Source organism: Brassica oleracea, chromosome C8, assembly GCF_000695525.1.
Source record: "Brassica oleracea var. oleracea cultivar TO1000 chromosome C8, BOL, whole genome shotgun sequence".
Classification (NCBI taxonomy): domain Eukaryota; kingdom Viridiplantae; phylum Streptophyta; class Magnoliopsida; order Brassicales; family Brassicaceae; genus Brassica; species Brassica oleracea.
The window spans coordinates 22,251,916-22,272,910 of NC_027755.1; the positions used below are offsets into that span (position 1 = coordinate 22,251,916).

Consider the following 20,995-nt stretch of genomic DNA (forward strand, 5'->3'; position numbering starts at 1 on the left):
AATTACCTAATATGATTTACATATATATGGCGATTAATTATTATGAATAATAAAGATTTGATAACAATTTTTGCATCCTTCTTCATTTTTGTTTAAATTTATATTATTAAAAAAACTTAAACAATCACATTAACCATATAATAAAAAAATTAGATTTTTTTCTTATATGTAATATCTTCAATTTTTTAAAATGACCTTAAATTACAAAAATGAGGAAACCTTATATGTTATTTTTTTTTAAAACGACTATAAAATACAAAAATGAAGACACCTTATATGTTAAATTTTTCTTATATGTTAGATTTTTTCTTAGATGTTATATTTTGAATTTTTTAAAATAACTTTAAATTACAAAAATGTAAGTTTTCCTTAAGTATACGACTAAAAACATTAAAATGACATGTATCAATTCGATGGTTGATTTGAAAGCTTTCAAAACCATATGAAAGATAAAAGTCAAAATAATTCAACTGTGAAAACAATACTGTTCACTTTTGTCAAGAATGTGTTCTATGGAAAAAATAAGGTTTTTATGTCATAATTTGTTTAATGTTCAATCCGATCAACCCATGATGTATTAATTATAGTTTTGTTTCATTATTTTTAATAAAAATTGATCCGATCCATCGGAAAGAAATTATATAATAACAACAAAAAATGTTTTATATATATAAATAAAATAATCACATATATAAAAAAACTATCGATAATATATACAAATAAACTCACCCTGCGCAAGGCGCAGATCTTATCATAGTAGTCATTTATTTATTGGTCTAGACTTACAGCGCTTTTTTTTGGCATCATTTACAGCGTTATAAGCTGTTTTTGGTTAATGATCATAAATGTACATTACAGATCATCTGTTAGTGTGATGTTTACTTGACTTTTAGATCATATTCTGGAGTGCTGAAGGTTAGAAATGCATGTATCTGTTACCTTAAATCATGTAGTTTTTTTATACTATAATTCAAGATGTTCGATCTATATTATATAGTCAAAGGCTTTCCAAGCCCCTAATCATTGATGTATCGTAATTCCACACTTGCACAATACATCACACGTACAATACATGAAGTGTTGTTGTTGTTGTTGTTGTCAATATACACGAAGTATTACCAAAAATGTATTTTGCATTTGACTTCAGATCCAACAACATTTTGCGTGATAGTATATATATATATATACATACAGTATATGCTTTTGTTGATAAAATAAGGTGCATGTAAAAGTACAAGTTATAAATTCAATAAATTAGTTCGTTTGAGATAGACTTGTAACATGTTACATGTTTACAAGAAATTTCAACGCTGTTCTTTAGCAGCAACGTCGGCCGGCGGTGGGTCCACGATTTCGGCTCCAAACCTTAATAGTGTTTATTTGTTGAGACAATGATGTATATACCTAAACATAGGCGTTGAAGTTGAATATTTCTTTTCTAATTACTCAACACTATTATTCTTTCTTTTTTTTCTTCTAATAAGCGGATGCACGATTAATTGTTTTTAAGTACGTGTGTTGGTATTTGTTTAAAAGAAAAATAACTACCCAGGTGATGATTGTTTCCATTAGTTTTTGGTTTCAGTTTTTGGTTTTTAGATTTTGGTTTTAGATTTTGTTTTTTGGTTTTTAACTTTTAGATTTTGGTTTTTGATTTTCAGCTTTTGGTTTTGGTTTTTGGTTTTTGGTTTTTAGATTTTGGTTTTGCCGTATTCTTAGTTTTTTTTTTATAAAATAAGCAATACATTGTTTTAAAATAATAATTTTAAAAACAATTACCATTAAAATTTATCAAAATATAGTGGTTGTTATTTAAAATAAAAACATTACCAGGTTTTAAATTGTTTTGTTTTTAAGTGTTATACTTAAATATAATTAATAAAATATCTATAAATTATAAAAATTAAATATTTTAAAATTTTGAAACTATTTATAAATTTTATTACATGAAATATTTTTCATTTTTAAGAACTTGAATGGCTATTTTTCAAATTAATATAATCTATTTCATTAATAAAATATTTTATAATTTTTAGTTGTCCTTTAGTATGTATAATAAAATTATTCAATAATTTATTTATAGATATTAATAATTAATTGTTTACAACTAATACTAAAATTATCTATATTTATTTACATATATGGAACACATAAATTATTTTACATTAATGTTAAATGATAAAAAAATTGTATGGGAATTTTATCTTTATGAAAATATTATTTACTTAATTATTAATTAATTAAAATATAGTATTTTATACAAAATAAACAAAATTCGTTTTTATATTGAAAACCCACAAAAGTTGGTTTTTGGCTTTTCTTCACAAATTGGTTGAAATTTTGAAAAATTAGTTTCCCTAAATTTTAGGGAATCTATTTGCTAAAAAACTTGATTGGCAAATGAAATAGTTTTTACAAAAACAAAAACTAAAAGCTAAAACTTGATTGGATAAAAAATGGTTTTTACAAAATCAAAAACCAAAAACTAAAACAAAAACTACAAACAATCAACCTCTCAATATCTAATATCTCATTTCAATTTGGTCATACTTTGTTATTTTAACTTGTTTGCTTAGTTCAATTGGATTGGCTGCTGATCTTTCAAGATTTCAGAGTTGCATGCTTGTGTTTTCCGATGGTTTGGAACATTGCAACCAAAAATGTGTACATATAAATTGTAAAAATATTTAGTCTAATCCATTTATGCACAATGCTTCTTTACCCTTGGTCTACAAAACTTCTTTAAGCTGATGTTTTTATACTTTTAATTTATAATTTTGGAATAGATCGCTAAATCAAACAGGAGATTATTTCACTTGGATTTTAATCTAGCTTTATATTTGTATATATGATATATGTTGAAGATAAATTTTCGGCATGTTATTAATAATATACAGATTATATTTCTGAATAATAATATAAGAAACTTGCAGTTTTTGTGAATTATTTAATTGGTATAGTCAAAGGATGTATAGCTTGCTTATATAAAATCAACAGTTCCCAAAATAAATTATGCAGACCTTTCAAAAAGCTAAAGAATATCAAAGGAGAACAATGGAGAAGGAAGAGTTCTTGAGGAGTGGTCATGGAAGAGAAGAAAGAAACGAGGAGATGAGAAAACTTGATTCTGATCAAGAACACGACCATATTATTAGATCCAAGGTATCATAATTGATTTTTTTGTTCAATATTGAACTAATTATATGTCATATGTATGCATAAATCAATCCTGGAGTCACATACGCATATTTCATATATATTTTTCTCACATGAGTTGCTTGGTTAACGGTTTGTTCTTTATCCGAAACTATTAACCACTGATTTATCTTAATCTTCTTCTTTTTTTTTTGACAACATCACTGATTTATCTTAGTCAATGAAGCTTAACTATATTTGAATTCTTAACTTTTAGTTAGCTAGATCTGTGAACCTCTTAATTGTTACTTTTGTCTTCTTTTCTGGTTTAATGATAAGTTTAATTTGTTGAATCGACGATCATATCTATTTTCAAATTACTATGATCATGTCTGTTACACCAGAGAAGAATTCTCACATGTGTCACAGCAACAACAATAATTATGAGAAAGAAAGTTGTTTTTTTGGTAAAACTGAGAAAGTAACCGCTATGCATAGGATTTATAAGGCGTACATATCAAATCAATGAACGATTAACCAATCAATAAATGTTTGTATATGCTATATATTTTGATTCCTCATTTATTATAAATGTATGATGAAATCAGTTGGACTCAATTAAAGTCGAAATGGAGGAGGCTAAAGATGAAAACCGAAGGTTAAAATCATCATTGAGTAGGACAAAAAAGGAGTTTGAGATCCTTCAAACACAATACAACCAATTAATGGTAATAATACATGAAGACCCGAATAAGTTCTTACCAAAAGAAGAAGATGAAGACAAAGAAAGAACTAGCGACCGTGAAGAACTTGTCTTGTTGAGCCTAGGTAGACGGTTAAAATCACCGGTTCCAAGTGGCTCAATGACAAATAAAGAAGAGAAAATGAAAGACTTCATGAAGGAAACCGATGATGACAAAAGAATTAATGAACAAGGGTTAAGTATGGGATTTGAATACAAAGATTTGAGTAATCCTAGTGAGAAGTTAGAGGTTGACCATAATCAAGAAAAGACGTCCTTGGAGGTTAGTAACAGTAATAAGATCCAATCAGAGAATAGTTTTGGGTTTAAGAATGATGGAGATGAGCATGAAGATGAAGAAGAGCCATTGCCTCAAAACATTGCTAAGAAAACTAGGGTTTCTGTGAGAGCAAGATGTGAGACACCGACGGTTAGTACGTTAATTACATGATTACTTCACATCTTTTCTTTAGTATGTATACATATGGATACTAACATGTATAGTATAATTCTTGGTTCTCAAATTTTTTGATTGGTTATATATATCATCACTCAACTAAATGTAAATATTCATTTTGCTTAGTTGGAGAGTGAAACCAAATTATCGTTTGTAGTCTTTAAGCTTTAATCTATTTTAGACAGGAAAACTAAAAAATAGCTTTAATATAGTATGTAAGTTAGAAACATTTTTGTATAATTTTTTTCTTCTCTTTGGTTAAAAGACAATGCAAAAAGGTATTTAACGTTTGCCTTTTTTAAATAAAAGACTTTATTTACTTGAGTTTTTGTTCATGTCATGTAGATGAACGATGGATGTCAGTGGAGGAAATATGGCCAGAAAATAGCTAAAGGGAATCCATGTCCTCGAGCTTATTATCGTTGTACCATTGCACCTTCTTGTCCCGTAAGAAAACAGGTAACCAAATCTAGACAAATAATTCTAAATATCATATATAGATATTATTAATACATTAGCGTTATCATAGATAATCAACCATAACAATCAAATCCCTTGTTTAGGTGCAAAGATGTTCAGAAGACATGTCTATACTTATCTCAACTTACGAAGGAACACACAGCCATCCACTTCCCATGTCAGCAACCGCCATGGCCTCTGCCACTTCCGCCGCAGCTTCCATGCTCCTCTCCCGAGCCTCCTCCTCCTCCGCAGCCGATCTTCATGGCATTAACTTCTCTCTCTCCAGCAATAGCATCACTCCAAAACCACTCCTCCAAACTTCTTCAGGCCATCCCACCGTCACTCTCGACCTCACAACCACCTCCTCGTCCCAACAACCATTCTTATCAATGCTCAATAGGTTCAGTGCTCCTCCTAGTAACGTCCCAAGATCTAATAGTTACCCTTCAACCAATCTCAGCTTTTCAAACAACACCAACACTTTGATGAATTGGGGTGGTGGTAGTAACCGCAATGAGCAATACCGTGCACCTTACGGCAACACTAGCACCCATCAACAATCACCTTACCAACATATGATTCAAACCCGAGCCGCTGGATTATCATTTGACACATTTGGAAGATCTTCCTCATCGTCTCCACATCCCACACAAAACAGTCTTGACAACGTCAATTTCAAGAATATTACTCATGATCAAGTGCAATCTTTACCGGCGGAAACAATCAAGGCGATCACGACAGATCCAAAATTTCAATCAGCCTTGGCGACTGCTTTATCTTCCATCATAGGCGGCGACCTAAAGATAGATAATGTGACTAGAAATGAAGCCGAGAAGAGCCCTTAAAGTATATGTTCTCATACTTTGGTATATGGTTTTCGTTTTAATAGTTTCCTAGTTCATCTATACTTTGGTTTATAATCATAATTTTTAATTTGCTGTTGGAGTTTATGGAGGTAATGTATGTCAAACTTGAACATATATGTGTCCCATCTAACGACATAGTTAATTATTTTTTTCTCTTACGTAAGAATCATGGCATCATCATGGCATCTATATATATTTAGACAAAGACGTGCATACCATAATAAATAAACAGACTATACACTTTATATATTAATTATTCTCTCTAGTCTATAATTAATATATATGGCGTCGCTTCAATTTTCATCTTATCTCCTGGGAACAAACCATAAAAACATAACTCCACTCCGATCTTCCAAAGCTATTCTCCAGCCTCATCCACCGAATCGTGTCCCTCGAAAAGTTTTTTTTTTTGCGTTACGTGTCTCTCTATATACCAGTAACCTTTTGCGTCAGACAGAGACCCCTACTCTGTTCGCTGACCATGAACGGGTGTGAGGCTAGCCATAAAGCGCCACTCGGTACGGTAGAGACGAGATCTCTATCAACGGTTACGTCGCTAGCGGCAGCGACGGAGAGTTTGATTACCGCCGTCTCTAACGTTAAGTCCGAACCTCCTCCGTTCTCCTCCGGTGTTGTCCGATTGCAGGTACGTTACAACTTTCTCCATTATGTACAAGGAAAAACAGTGAGCTTACGCCACGTGGAGACATTTCATTGGTGTTTGGGATATTGGTCCATTTGCTTGCTCATAATCCTTATCCCCTCAACAAACCCTTATCTCTCCACATCTGAAGACTTTTCAAAATACTATTGACTTTTCAGTTTTCAGTTTATTCCCCTGTAAGCATATAATCAATTAATCACATATTTAATATTTTTATATCATATTTGACTAGCTATCACTATATTTTTTTATAAATATTTTAGTATAACATTTTTATATTATTTACAATCACATTTTAATATTTAATCACATTTATTTCATGTATTTTTTTTCTTTCAAATAGTCTTTTTATGTATTTATATAAACTTAATTGTATAGATGATTATTAACAATTAGCCGGAAAAAAAGAAGATGATCCAGTTTCAAAAAAAAAAAAAGAAGATGATTATTAACAATATCAAGGACTAAAATAGTAGTAATACAAACTATAAAATTTAAAAGATAGAAAAATACCAAACAAAAATGATTAATTACACAAAATGTCTGATATCCAAATTGTCCCGCGCAAAATAAGTGTTCGAGACCTTTTAAGGCTTTAAATGGGATTACAGGTGCCGGTTGACCACCAAATCGGGGCACTCGACTGGCTTCATGCACAGAATGATGCTCTTCCTCGCAGTTTCTTCTCCCGTCGCAGCGACTCTGGCCGTCCAGAGCTTCTACAGGACTTGTCTAGCGAGAATGTGAATGGAACATGTGATGCTAACCCGGTCAGTGTTGCTGGACTCGGGTCTGCTCTATATTTCAGTGATCTTGATTCATTCTCTCATGATCACTGGACATTGATCCGAAGGTAACATCACAGTTTTTTTTCAGAACCAAAACTATATGAAAGTTTGGTTCTTTATGTTTTTTACAATGTTCTAAAAATCGCTAGCCGGTGGTTAGGCGTCTTATAGAGAATTATTTTTTAGTCGGCTGCCTATGCCTATTTTTTGAATGCCTAGACCTTTTTTTGAAAAAATAGGTTTGAAAAAGTCATATCCCATTTGCTTCCTAGGCGCAGCCTAGACCGATTTTTAGAACACTGGGTTTTTGGTCACTTTCCTCTGTTTCTTGAAAAGGTTTCTGTCTCCGAACTCTCCTCTGATTCGTGCCTACGGTGGACTTCGGTTTGATCCCAACGGAGAAGTTGGTGTTGAATGGGAACAGTTTGGTTCCTTTTACTTTACAGTGCCTCAGGTATAAGAACTTTTGTTTGCTTTAAGAGAGTTTTGTAACCATTATGAATGCGTTTGATTGGTTGATATACACATAGGTCGAGTTTGTTGAGTTTGAGAGAAGCTCAATGCTGGCTGCAACTGTTGCTTGGGAGGATGAGCTCTCATGGACGCTGCACAATGCCATTGAAGCGCTTGAGGATACTATGCTTCAGGTTTCTTCTGTAATAGTGAGATTAAGGCGAGAATCACTAGGAGTTTCTGTTGTTAGTAAGAACCATGTTCCTAGTAAAGGAGACTATTACCCTTCTGTAAATAGTGCTCTGGAGATCATTAAGGAAAAATATTCGCCACTAAGCAAGGTACTTAGTTAAAGAAACATATGTTCTTTCTTTCATGAACCTGATGATTTTGGTTTTGGGAATCAGGTTGTGCTTGCACGAAGCAGCAGAATCATTACAGATACAGACATTGATCCTATTGCTTGGCTAGCGCGGTTGCAGGTGTCTATTCTCCCTCGCACATTCTTTACTCTTAAGTAACAACATTTAGGTATTAATATCTCTGATTATTAATATGACAGTGTGAAGGAAAAGATGCGTACCAGTTCTGTCTTCAGCCACCAGGTGCACCAGCATTCATAGGTAACACGGTAGGTTACTTACTCTAGCTATTTCTTTATGTATAGAGAATTTGTTAGCACACTGTGGTTTTTAGAAATGATGTGAACTCGAGTGCTGGTTTCTTGTGGAGCAGCCTGAAAGACTCTTCTATAGGAAAAATCTAGGTGTCTGGAGTGAGGCTTTGGCTGCAACCAGGCCTAGAGGTGATTCAGAGGTTTCTGATTTGGAGATAGAGCGTGACTTACTAACCAGGTCAGTTGTTTTGTTTTGTTTTGTGCTGCTAACATTTAGGGGATGCAAGTATGTTTATAAACTTCCAGATATGCGTACTGATATTATTTATTTGCAGTCCCAAAGACGATCTTGAATTCTCCATTGTGCGAGAGAATATAAGAGAAAAACTTAGTGTAAGTTCTCCATCAACCGCAGTTCCCTGCTTCAAGTAGAACTGTATAATCAATCATGCCTTTAGTTTGATTTTTGAGGCTTTTTAACAATATAACGTCACTTGTTTTCATATAATAATCAGCTTTATATAGCAGAAACACATCTGATCTTTTGCTTTTTAGGCCATATGTGACAGAGTAATTGTGAAGCCCCAAAAAACTGTGAGAAAGCTTGCAAGAATACAACATCTATATTCTCAGTTGGCTGGTCAGCTTAGAAGAGAAGATGACGAGGTTAGATTACTGTTCTTCATGGTTTATTTGAAATAGTTTCATTAGTCTTTTGGAACTCAATTCTTGTTATATTCTCTTAGTCATCATGGCACTGAGTGAAGCAAGCTACAATTTATCTTATCTTATCTTACACCAATATATGTTTTGTCTATTTTTCAGTTTGACATCTTAAATGCTTTGCATCCAACGCCAGCTGTTTGTGGATGCCCAGTAGATGAAGCAAGACTTTTGATTAAGCAAATTGGTATAAGATGCTTTGATTGTTCTACCTTATGCTTATACTTGATTAGATATGATATAAGTATGCTTATATACTGAAACTTGGAACATGTTATACTCTTTTTTGTCCAGAGTCATTTGATAGAGGAATGTATGCTGGACCTGTTGGATTCTTTGGTGGTGGAGAGAGTGAATTTTCTGTAGGCATAAGATCTGCTTTAGTCCAAAAGGTAAGATTTCCGCAGTGTAACACATCTACTGTGAAGTCATTGCATCTATCTGATCTTCTTTTCTTGTTGTGTTCCTCAGGGTCTTGGAGCATTGGTCTACGCAGGAACAGGAATAGTTTCAGGAAGTGATCCATCCTCTGAGTGGAACGAGCTTGAGCTTAAGATCTCTCAGGTGAGGAACTTTGTTCTCAAAATAGTAGTGCAATTTCCATGTCCTTATGAAATTTGTTAACATATTACTATGTGTTTTCTGCAGTTCACTAAGACACTTGAACATGAGCCAGCTTTGCAGACGATCAACTAATGATGATGCTGACCAAAAGATAATCCTATAAACTGACAGTAAGGTCCATAACGCACTTACGCACGTTATGATCTAAAGCTGACGTATATTTCCACCACCTTCATGAGAAAACGACAAGTTATTTTTATAACGATTGAACTTAATCTGATTATCAGTAAGTGCTAGTGGAATAAATACTTTCAAAATATTGTTTCCAGAACGTGATTGGTTTCTTTTTAAATTAAGTTTGCGTTAATCCAACAAAAAGACATTTTAGTTTATAGAATTTATTTATAGGAAACGAGAAAGATGGGTCTAAACTGTGATCCAAAAGTTAACCTGACCTCTTCCCATCAATCGTATTCTCTTCAAGTTGTTCTTACAATCATATCTCACTATAAAATTAAAATGCTTTATTCCAGTACCAATAATTTAAACGACACCTTTTTATTATGAAATCAATATAAATATTCTTCTACCTCTCACTTTAAAAGTTATAGCATAATTTCAGATTAGACTTAACGTAAAACTTCAATATAAACAAAAGATAAATCTCTAATCTCTAATTCATTCATTCTTCAACATAGAGATATCTATATGACATGAACCTGTGTTGAGGCTCATATTTACCATAGGAAAAAGAAGCATTTACGCGTGCAAATGAGGAGTAAAGAGACGATCATTGCGATAAAAAATGACTTTGCTATAAAATGCATGATTAAAGTATGAAAAGAAGTAACGCTAGCGAGGAGATTGCCTTTACATAATATTTGAATTTTTAAAGCCTGTCAGCTATATTGCATTCAACTAAAAACCAAACGACCATAAATATTTTGTGTTACTCCTAACGTCTATTATCATTTTTTTAATTGAAAACTACATGTGTCAAACAAATTTTCATGAATGGTAAATCAATGACGGTATCGTCAATTCCGTAATAAAATTTACAACCCTGTCCCCATTCACACTGCGTCCATTTATTGTCGATGTGGTCGATGTTGGTTTATCAAACAACTTTTTTATTTTCGTTTCTTCATAGTTTATAGTAGTACCTACTGCAAAAGATAGATTCTTTGCCCATATTACAGATATAGTAAAAGATAAATTCTTGATTGCTACTTATTGTTTTAAAAAAAGAGCTTGGAATATTTCATAATTAAGTCACTAGCCATGATAACAAATATATAAATAAGATATCCAAACTGTAAACTTTTCCTTTATACGAAATAAAAATGGAGTGTGCGTGTGTTCAGAGAAGTGATATGCTTGTATTGAAAAAGGTAATGATCGTAGGCCACCAAACTTTTTTCCAATTTTAAGGGACATTTTTTTTGTTATATGAAACTAAATAGGTAAAATAAATGACATTTTGTTAGACATAATATAATAAAGAAAAAATGATTGCCGACTAATGAAGTATTGGCCATGGCTAACCATGCAAACTAAATAAATGTATACTTAGCTACACGGAGTATATATTATGCATGACAATATCCCTCAACTTTATGATGTTATGTAGTTAACATCACGAGTTTAATTTCATATCAAACAAATTATTTGTATATCAGAGACTGTTTACATCTCTCGTTATATAAATTAAAATGTGACGTACCTGACAGTAATTTACCTAAATTAGATTTTGATCCGTATTTTAAAAGCGTAAAAATATTTTTAACAAAATTTAATTTACAAAATCAATATGCTTTATAAATTTTGATAAGTAGTGTTTTAACATTTTTATTTTAGTGTATTTGAAAACAATATAATTATATTATTTTTATTTATATTAAATATAAAAATTATATAAGATATTTTTAATTCTTTTAATCTATTTTGGTATGAATTTTTAATAAAATTTCTGTAATTCATTGGATTAATTGTGTGATATATACTTATTTGATAAAACAATTTACTATAAACTTCTTTGATGTCAATTTATTGACTCTAGCATTTTATTTGTTTAATATTAAATTATTAAGTTAATGAATTATTTCATATATTTTTTCATTAACAAAAATTTCATTCATTTAAATTTAGTAAACCTTTCATATTAGATTCTTATTCTTTAATTATTTTTATTCTTAAAAGTATATAATTTATAATTATATACGTAAAATTATGTTTGGTTTAAGTTGACATCAAATAAGTTTTAAACAAATAAAATGTTAGAGTTAGTAATTTGACAGCAAATAAGTTTTATAATAAAAAAATTATCAAACAATTATATATCACACAATTAATCAAACGAATTACAAATTTTTAGTAAAAGTTCATAACAAAACAGATTAAAATAATTAAAAAAAAACAGATTAAATAAAAATAATAGAATTATATAGTTTTAAAAGACACTAAAACAAAAATGTCAAAACACTAAAATAAAAAAATTAAAACATTACTTATTAAAAGTTCATAACAAAACAAATTATATAAATAAAAATAATACAATTATATAGTTTTAAAGTACACTAAAATAAAAATGTTAAAACACTACTTATCAAAAAATGTTAAAACATATTGATTTTGTAAATTAGTTTTTGTTAAAAATATTCTTACTTTTTTAAAATGTGGGTCAAAATCTTATTTTAGTTAAATTATAGTCGTTTCGATCATATATATTTTAATTGTTGAAACAAGATATTTAAACGATCTCTAATATCCACATCAGTTTTTGGATAAATGAAATTAAACTCGTGATGTTAACTACATAACATCATAAAGTTGAGGGATGTTGTCATGCATAATATATAGTTCGTGTGGCTAGGTATACATTAGCTTAGTTTGCATGGTTAGCCATGTGGTGACCAATACTTCATGTAACTAGCAATCATTTTTCCTATAGTAAAATTAAATAGTTATTGTGAGAATATAAGCTTCCACGTCGAGAATTTAACATACATGCGTAATATATAAAAAGTACGGCTAATCCACTTATCACAATTAATTTTAAGCTGTTAGTCCCGATATGAGAACTTATATTCTCACAGTTATATATATATTGGAAATACTATTTTTGTAAAAACATTTACATAATACTAAGATAAGTAAAAATATATATATTGAAAAATAAACTTAAGCAAAATTAAAATAATCAGGTTAAACAAAATTCAAATCATATAATTTTATGATCACCCTTTGTCCTTTATAAGGCTGGGCAAGGCATTGCGTTTGTTGACAAATAATTCAAGGAATACCAACTCATGTCCTCTCCTTTTGATAAAGTGTAGTCTTTTTCTTAGTCAAATTAATATTTAATCAAACACTTTGGTTTGGTATAATGTCCATTAACTCTTTGGTTCTCACACTTTCCACTATATATATATACACATTTTTATTGAGAGCAGAGCAGAGAGAAACATAGAAGCAGAGAGAGAGAGAAACAGAGAGAGCAATGGAGGTTGAGAAGTCACAGGAGAACACTACAGGGGGAGAGGATGATGAGTCAAAGATCATCTACAGAGGATGGAAAGTCATGCCTTTCATCATTGGTACTAACTGATCCATATCATTTCTTAACTTTTTTTTTTTTAATTTGCATGCAAACTCTGATCTTGAAACGAACAAGTCACCTAACAAGATGAGTTTTATAAACAGAGTTGCTTAATGCTCTGTTTCATAATTTGTTAGGAAACGAGACATTTGAGAAGCTTGGAATAGTTGGGAGCTCCTCGAATCTAGTCATATACTTAACGACGGTTTTCAACATGAAGAGCATCACGGCGGCGACCGTCGTCAACATCTACGGTGGTACAAGCAACTTCGGCACCATCGTCGCAGCTTTCCTCTGTGACTCTTACTTCGGCCGCTACAAAACCCTATCTTTCGCCATGATCGCTTGCTTCCTCGTAACCACTTCATCACACAAGTTTTTAAAAACAGTCACTGATCTTACTGTTCTTGTCTGAACATATGAATCTTTTGTCTTATTTGATTCAAAGGGTTCTGTAGCGATGGATCTAACGGCTGTGATTAACCAGCTGCATCCAGCTAAATGCGCTAAGGAGCTAGGTACCGTGTGCAAGGGGCCATCCATTGGACAGATAATGTTCCTCGCCGGAGCAATGGTTTTGCTGGTGATCGGAGCCGGTGGGATCAGGCCTTGTAATCTTCCCTTTGGTGCTGATCAGTTTGATCCCAAGACCAAAGAAGGAAAGCGAGGGATAGAGAGTTTCTTTAATTGGTATTTCTTCACCTTCACGTTTGCTCAGATGGTGTCGTTGACGCTCATCGTCTATGTTCAGTCAAACGTGAGCTGGAGCATTGGTTTAGCCATCCCAGCTATCTTGATGTTACTTGGTTGCATCATCTTCTTCGCTGGCTCTAAGCTTTACGTCAAGGTTAAAGCTAGTGGCAGTCCTATTCATAGCATCACACGAGTCATCGTCGTCGCGATCAAGAAAAGGAGGTTAAAGCTCGTTGGTTCGTCTTCTGAGGGGATTTACAACTACATAGCAAAGGACTTCAAGAACTCGAAACTTGGCCATACAAAGCAGTTTAGGTACTAAACAAGTTAATTATTCTGTTACACAAAGAGTATCATTTAAAATTTCAATGCAAATTATATTTACTTTTTACAAAATACACTTATCTTATAAATAATTTTATTTATTTTAAATATTATTGGTTAAATATGTATGATTAATAAGAACATAATTACATTCCAATCATTTTGTTGAAGTGACACTATTTGCGAAACAGGGGGAGTATCTTTCTTCCAAGTTTTCTTGTGGAACAAGCATAAACATTTTAGGGTTTTTCTTAATTTGCAGGTGCCTTGACAAAGCGGCAATCCAAACACCAGACGATAAGCTGAACATAGATGGGTCACCAGCTAACCCATGGAACCTCTGCAGTCTACAGCAAGTGGAGGAAGTGAAGTGCGTGATCAGAGTGCTTCCGGTTTGGCTCTCAGCCGCTTTATTCTACCTAGCTTACATTCAACAAACAACATACACAATCTTCCAGTCTCTTCAATCTGATAGACGTCTCGGTTCAGGAAGCTTCAAGATCCCAGCAGCGACTTATACAGTCTTCTTGATGCTTGGAATGACAATCTTCATACCTATCTATGACCGCGTCCTTGTACCTTTCCTTAGAAAGTACACAGGAAGAGACGGTGGTATCACACAGCTACAAAGAGTTGGAGCAGGCTTGTTTCTATGCATCACAAGTATGATGGTGTCCGCAGCTGTAGAGCAACACAGGAGAAATGTAGCTTTGACAAGACCGCCGCTAGGCTTTGCACCAAGAAAAGGAGCAATCTCATCCATGTCCGCTATGTGGCTGATCCCTCAGCTAGTGCTAATGGGTATCGCAGACGCCTTAGCTGGAGTTGGTCAGATGGAGTTTTACTACAAACAGTTTCCAGAGAACATGAGAAGCTTTGCAGGTTCTTTGTATTATTGTGGGATTGGTTTGGCGAGTTACCTTAGCAGCTTTTTGTTATCGGCGGTGCATGATGTCACGGAGGGATCTTCAGGTGGGAACTGGCTTCCTGAAGATTTAAACAAAGGGAGGCTGGAGTATTTTTACTACTTTGTTGCTGGTATGATGACTCTAAACTTTGCTTATTTCTTGTTAGTCTCACATTGGTACCGTTACAAAGATGTTGTGGTCAAAGACAAGGACATGGACAAGTCTTGTGATGAGTTTGATAAGGTTTCGGTGTAATAAAGATATGTACTTCGGCCTCTTCGGGTTTAGGAGTTTCAGTTGGGTTTGAGTCACACCTTTTAACAAAACATTACATAAACCTCTTTGAATACTAAAGTAACACGACAATCACGGGCAAGACATGAAAGCAACGACACGTGCAAATGGAAGTAACTTGAGAAAGTTGAAGAGGGCAGGCAAAGCTTCTACGTTGCAAATAAGAAAAAGTCAAAGAAGAAAAAAAAGTGAAAGAAAATAATAATAAAAAGTTTTATTGGTAGGATAGCTAATTTTGGAGACAAAATTAAAAATATAGCATATGATTTGACATTATTAGATCTCATAGGATTTTTTTTTTTTTTTCAGTTCTTTCATTTCTTTAAGCCAGTTGCCGGTAATAACATCTAAAAAGCATCTGTCATTTAATAAAAAATAAATGTTATTAGAGCCAGTGATGGTTATGACATCCACGTTGATTATGGTGATAGTATATAAATATAAATGGTATATTTTATGTTAATGAAATTATAAATTGATTTAAATATATTAATACACTATACATATCCAAAATTAATAAAATTAAACCCAACTTCAACCCAAATCTTTTAAAAACTAAACTCAAAACACTAGTCACCAAACCTTTGAAGAAAATATAAGCTCTAACCCAAATATAAAAATATGCACATAATACATAATATTAAGTATTATCAAAATAGAACAGTAACAAACCAAATGGCGTATTACATATTGTTTAAATTTTTAAATATTTATGATTGCAGGGAGTGAGGTAGTGCTTATCCCAACATCAACTCAAACCTACAACAAACTAAACCTAAAACACTAATCACTAAACCCTAAAAAGAAATATAAACTCTAATCTAAATATCAAAATATGCATATCCAAATAAAATAGTAACAACGAAATAGCATAGTACATATTGTTCAAGTAGAATAGTACAACCGACAACTTACATTATATATGAGTGGTGGTGGTTACGGTAGAAAAAGTGGAAACTGGTATCAAGAAGATTGTGGTTGTTTTGAAGGATATAATGGCAAAACTATAAAATCAAAAATTACATATCTGGTTAATAACTAAAAGAAATGATGATGATAGAAAAAGAGGTGGTGATTAAAGACGCAATAAATACAAAGCACAGTGTGAAGTTGGTGATAGCGTATCATAACAGTGATGGAGGGTAAGACGGTGAAGATGGAATAAGAGCGGTGGTAGTTGATCATCAAAGAAGAAGAAGAAAAATGTTTTTTTTTTCTTTCATTAACCGGTAACTAAGAAGGGTAATATAGTATATATTTCATAAATAATGCAAATTTTTTTTTTTTGTTAGATAATTAATTATGATATTTTGTTATACACCCCAATTCCCCGTAATAAAAAAAAAAGCTTAACCTATGTGAGTTAAAGCCATATATTCTTTCATAATACCATAAAACAAACCTTTTTTTATAAATTGACAAATTTGATACTAAGTCTATTGGATCACAAAATATTTTTTGTCGAATTGTAATGGAACAAACAAAATCTAAGTAAAATATCAAAATAATAATTTCAACTAACAAAAAAAAAATTCTGAAAGGCAAAACAGAATTGAGAGAATTCTGAAAGGAATAAGATTATTGTGTATTATTTATAAGCAAATGAAAACTCAGGGGTATAAGTGAAAGCTGAGGTGAAAACTAAAAGAAAAAAAGAAAAAAAATATATAAACAGAGAGAGAAGAAAAAAGCTGTGACCTTTAATTCGCAGCCACCGTCGTCGTGTCGTGTGATCAATATGCTTGGAGAGTAAGAAGAAGAACGCTGCTTCTCTCAATTTTGACGAGAAGACCCAACTCCATTGTTTTCAATCTCCCTTGAAGATTTTCGCAGGGAAAAACCAAAACCATAAGCTAGATATAGAGCTAGTCAACTCCACCTTTCTCCAGGTGCTCTATTGATCTCCCTTACGTCTCTCTTTCTTCTTAAGAAACGTCTGTGAGATTCGAATCAGATGTCAAAAGGCACATGCTTCTCAGCCTCGTGTTATATGTTATGACGCAGAGCAAAGTATAGACCTTTTTTTGTATTCTAGCTTTGGATTTTCACTATTTCGAAGTGGGTTTATTGTTAACTTGTGAGTAAACAAGAAAGTTGGAGACTTGAATTGTTTCAGACAAAGCTAGTTGTTGTAGTAATGTACAGTGTTTGGAGAAGAGCTCTAAGGCCAGGATTATCCGTGGGTTTCTTAGTTTTAAAAAAAAAAAAAAAAAAAATTAAATAGCAAACCAATCGCGGACTGCCGCGGGTCAGTGGGGCCTGCGAACAGTGTAAGAAACTCACTAAGATCGGTTCTTAATTAGTATTTTTTGTAACCGATCTTTAAGAGTTTTGTAAGGGTCCACGCACTAAGAAACCCACTAAGGACTCCGGATAATCATGCTCTAAAATATCTTTTTTCAATTGATAATCATTCTCCTGTAAAGTCTATTTTTGAATCTGTAAAAGTTTCAATTTTTGTTGCAGAGATATGACACCCGCAAAGCAAATTAGTAAACTTTCAAGTTCAGCAAGATCCTTTATTCTTAGTGGATCCAGATCGATTGCAGCTAGTGGGAGTTCTCGTGCACACACTGATGATGAACCTTGCGTCTCCAGACGCCAGCAGCTTCAGGCTGGAAAACGACCATCCAGTCTTGTCCTCACGCCTTCGGTAGTTCCCAAGAAGGTTGATGATTTTGGTCGGCCATCTCTATTGCCACAACATGTGTCTTCTTCACATTCGGTTAGTTATGCATCAGCAGTCATTAGAGAGGAGGATGAGGAAGCTTCTTCAGCACCTATTGGGGATCAGATTCTCAGAGCCGGTGTTAAAGCGGTAAACATTCTCTCTGATTTAGCAAACTGTAAGCTTCCTTCGTTTGATAAAGGAAGTGAAGTATCTGGACTATTACCAAAAGCCTTTATGGTGGATCCAACTCGGCCTATCACAAGCGTCAAGTCTTCTAACGTGAAAGCTCTAGGAAGAGACCTCGCCAAAGCTTACCCTGGCTCATCTTCAAAAGAGAGTAAAACTAGAAACCCTAGTCGCAGCTTCCAAGGGTCTAAGGAAGCTGCTCGAGGGCAGCATTGTAATACCAGACACGTTGTGGAGAATGTTTGCAGCGTTTTGAAAAGCTTCAGGTGGGGCCCTGCTGCTGAAGAGGCCCTAGAAAAACTCCGCGATGAGAAGAAGATTGTGATGAGTCCACGCCAAGCAAACCAAGTCCTTATGCAGATGAACGACTACGGCAACGCTCTTGGTTTCTTCTACTGGCTAAAAAAGCAACCTGACTTCAAGCACGATGACTACACTTACACCACTATGCTTGGTAGCCTCGGCCGCGCTAAACAGTTCGGCGCTATAAACAAGCTCCTAAATGAGATGGTTAGAGAAGGAGTTCGGCCAAACACAGTCACCTATAACCGTCTCATCCACAGCTATGGCCGAGCTAATTACTTGAAGGAAGCTATGAACGTGTTCAACCAAATGCAAAAGTCTGGATGCGAACCTGACCGTGTAACGTACTGTACACTCATAGACATTCACGCTAAGGCTGGTTTTTTAGATATTGCCATGGATATTCACCAGAGGATGAACGCCGCGGGGATCGAAACCGACACTTTCACTTACAGTTTGATAATCAACTGTCTTGGTAAAGCCGGGCGCTTACCAGCTGCGCACAAGCTATTCTGCGAGATGGTTGATAAGGGATGTGCTCCTAACTTGGTCACCTACAACATCATGATTTACCAGCTGCGCACAAGCTATTCTGCGAGATGGTTGATAAGGGATGTGCTCCTAACTTGGTCTCCTACAACATCATGATTGACTTGCACGCCAAGGCGAGGAACTACCAGAGCGCGTTGAAGCTTTACCGCGATATGCAGAGCGCCGGGTTTAAGCCTGATAAAGTGACTTACAGCATTGTGATGGTGGTGCTTGGACACTGTGGGTATCTAGAGGAAGCGGAAGGTGTATTCAAGAAGATGGAGGAGGAGAATTGGGTTCCTGATGAGCCGGTTTATGGGCTTCTGGTGGATCTCTGGGGGAAAGCTGGTAACGTGGAGAAGGCGTGGCGTTGGTATCAGGCGATGCTTGGTGCTGGGGTGTTGCCTAATGTTCCTACGTTCAATTCACTTCTCAGCACCTTCCTCAGGGTTAACAAGATAAGTGAAGCTTCTGAGTTGTTGCAAAACATGCTGGCGTTAGGTCTACGCCCCTCTTTGCAGACGTACACGCTGCTCTTGAGCTGTTGCACGGATGGTAGGTCGAAGCTTGACATGGGCTTCTGCGGTCAGCTGATGGCGAGAACTGGTCATCCTGCGCATATGTTTCTCCTCAAGATGCCGTCTGCTGGTCCTGACGGGCAGAATGTGCGGAGTCATGCGAACAGCTTCTTGGATTTGATGCACAGCGAGGACAGAGAGAGCAAGAGGGGACTTGTGGACGCGGTGGTTGACTTCTTGCACAAGTCAGGGCTGAAAGAAGAGGCGGGATCTGTTTGGGAAGTCGCGGCGCAGAAGAATGTTTTTCCTGATGCGTTGAGGGAGAAGAGCAGGAGCTACTGGCTTATTAATCTCCATGTGATGTCAGAGGGGACTGCGGTGACCGCGTTGTCTAGGACGCTTGCTTGGTTCCGTAAGCAGATGTTGGTCTCGGGATGTGGACCTGCGAGGATTGATATAGTGACTGGTTGGGGAAGGCGTAGTAGAGTCACGGGTACGTCGATGGTTAGACAAGCCGTTGAAGAGCTGCTCAACGTCTTTGGTTCACCGTTTTTCACGGAGAGTGGGAACTCAGGGTGTTTCGTTGGATGTGGTGAGGCTCTTAACAGGTGGCTGGTTCAGTCTTATGTCGAGAGGATGCATCTGCTGTAAGTGTTGTTTGTTTTACATTTTAGACTTTATTTCTTTATTTATGATTTGTTTAGCTTGTAACTCATATAAGTTAAGGTTAGGGATAGATCTGAAACTGCTCTCCAGTCTTTATGTCCTCTGCTTTTCAGTTGTATCTTCCTCTTGCAATAAACTGTTAAATGAGGTAACAAACTCCTAGATTTATCTAGATGTAGAATCATTATTTCTTACAAAACATTTTCTTCCAAAAATAAAAGAAGAAAAAAAATGCTACAGACTTGCTGATGTACATTGGATAGAGAAGAAAAAGAAGTTTGGTGTTGTAGGAGGCACTGGTGGTAGAGCCGATGTTAAGGAACAAGGAAAGTCTAATTATATTATTGTGAGTTTTTTTACAAAGTTTTTTTTTTCTAGTCTTAAATGTGAATTTAATAATTTAGTTGTGTGACATAAATGAAGTATCAATGAAAGAACCAAGTGTCAGCATTTTACTTATATCTCCTTGGATCTAATTAAGAGAAGATCATTTGTGACCAACCTTACCATTTAGAGATCGTTTACTTTACATAATCATGTAGTCTCTCATCTAATATTTATATTTCCCAAATCATTTTCTTAGTTATTTATGTAAATTGAATAAATCAAGAGTTACCTTTTTTTTACCTCTAGAGCAATATTCAAATCACTGCACTATTTAGAAAATTAATAATTGTACTAAATATTCATGAGCAATTCTCCTAAATAGATAATTTTCAAATTTTGATCACAAAAATAGACGAAGAGGAGAAAAATTATCAAAATATTTTATTTAATACGTAAAATAACTCTAATACCCTAGATATATATATATATATATATATATATATATA

General features: G+C 34.1%; 4 protein-coding genes across 4 annotated transcripts; all 4 read left to right on the forward strand.

Annotated features, from left to right (window-relative positions):
* The first annotated feature begins 3,030 nt into the window (after positions 1-3,030).
* Positions 3,031-6,116, forward strand: LOC106312634 (probable WRKY transcription factor 61). The gene is made up of 4 exons (XM_013750224.1): positions 3,031-3,162; positions 3,744-4,307; positions 4,680-4,793; positions 4,898-6,116. Exons 1-4 carry the CDS (start codon positions 3,055-3,057, stop codon positions 5,639-5,641), a joined length of 1,530 nt encoding a protein of 509 aa, XP_013605678.1. The 5' UTR covers positions 3,031-3,054; the 3' UTR covers positions 5,642-6,116.
* Positions 5,832-9,837, forward strand: LOC106312633 (isochorismate synthase 2, chloroplastic). Its single transcript, XM_013750222.1, has 13 exons — positions 5,832-6,308; positions 6,938-7,179; positions 7,451-7,568; positions 7,645-7,908; positions 7,975-8,049; positions 8,130-8,198; positions 8,303-8,421; positions 8,519-8,576; positions 8,739-8,849; positions 9,009-9,093; positions 9,201-9,298; positions 9,378-9,470; positions 9,555-9,837. Exons 1-13 carry the CDS (start codon positions 6,144-6,146, stop codon positions 9,600-9,602), a joined length of 1,545 nt encoding a protein of 514 aa, XP_013605676.1. The 5' UTR covers positions 5,832-6,143; the 3' UTR covers positions 9,603-9,837.
* A 3,093-nt stretch (positions 9,838-12,930) lies between these two features.
* On the forward strand, positions 12,931-15,631 carry LOC106308254 (protein NRT1/ PTR FAMILY 2.9). The gene is made up of 4 exons (XM_013745399.1): positions 12,931-13,066; positions 13,206-13,423; positions 13,517-14,076; positions 14,348-15,631. Exons 1-4 carry the CDS (start codon positions 12,970-12,972, stop codon positions 15,246-15,248), a joined length of 1,776 nt encoding a protein of 591 aa, XP_013600853.1. The 5' UTR covers positions 12,931-12,969; the 3' UTR covers positions 15,249-15,631.
* Positions 15,632-16,956: 1,325 nt separating this feature from the next.
* LOC106307166 (pentatricopeptide repeat-containing protein At1g18900-like) lies at positions 16,957-20,311 on the forward strand. The gene is made up of 3 exons (XM_013744042.1): positions 16,957-17,176; positions 17,754-19,008; positions 19,089-20,311. The coding sequence occupies exons 2-3, from the start codon at positions 17,758-17,760 to the stop codon at positions 20,145-20,147; spliced, it is 2,310 nt and encodes a 769-aa protein (XP_013599496.1). The 5' UTR covers positions 16,957-17,176; positions 17,754-17,757; the 3' UTR covers positions 20,148-20,311.
* Positions 20,312-20,995: the final 684 nt, after the last annotated feature.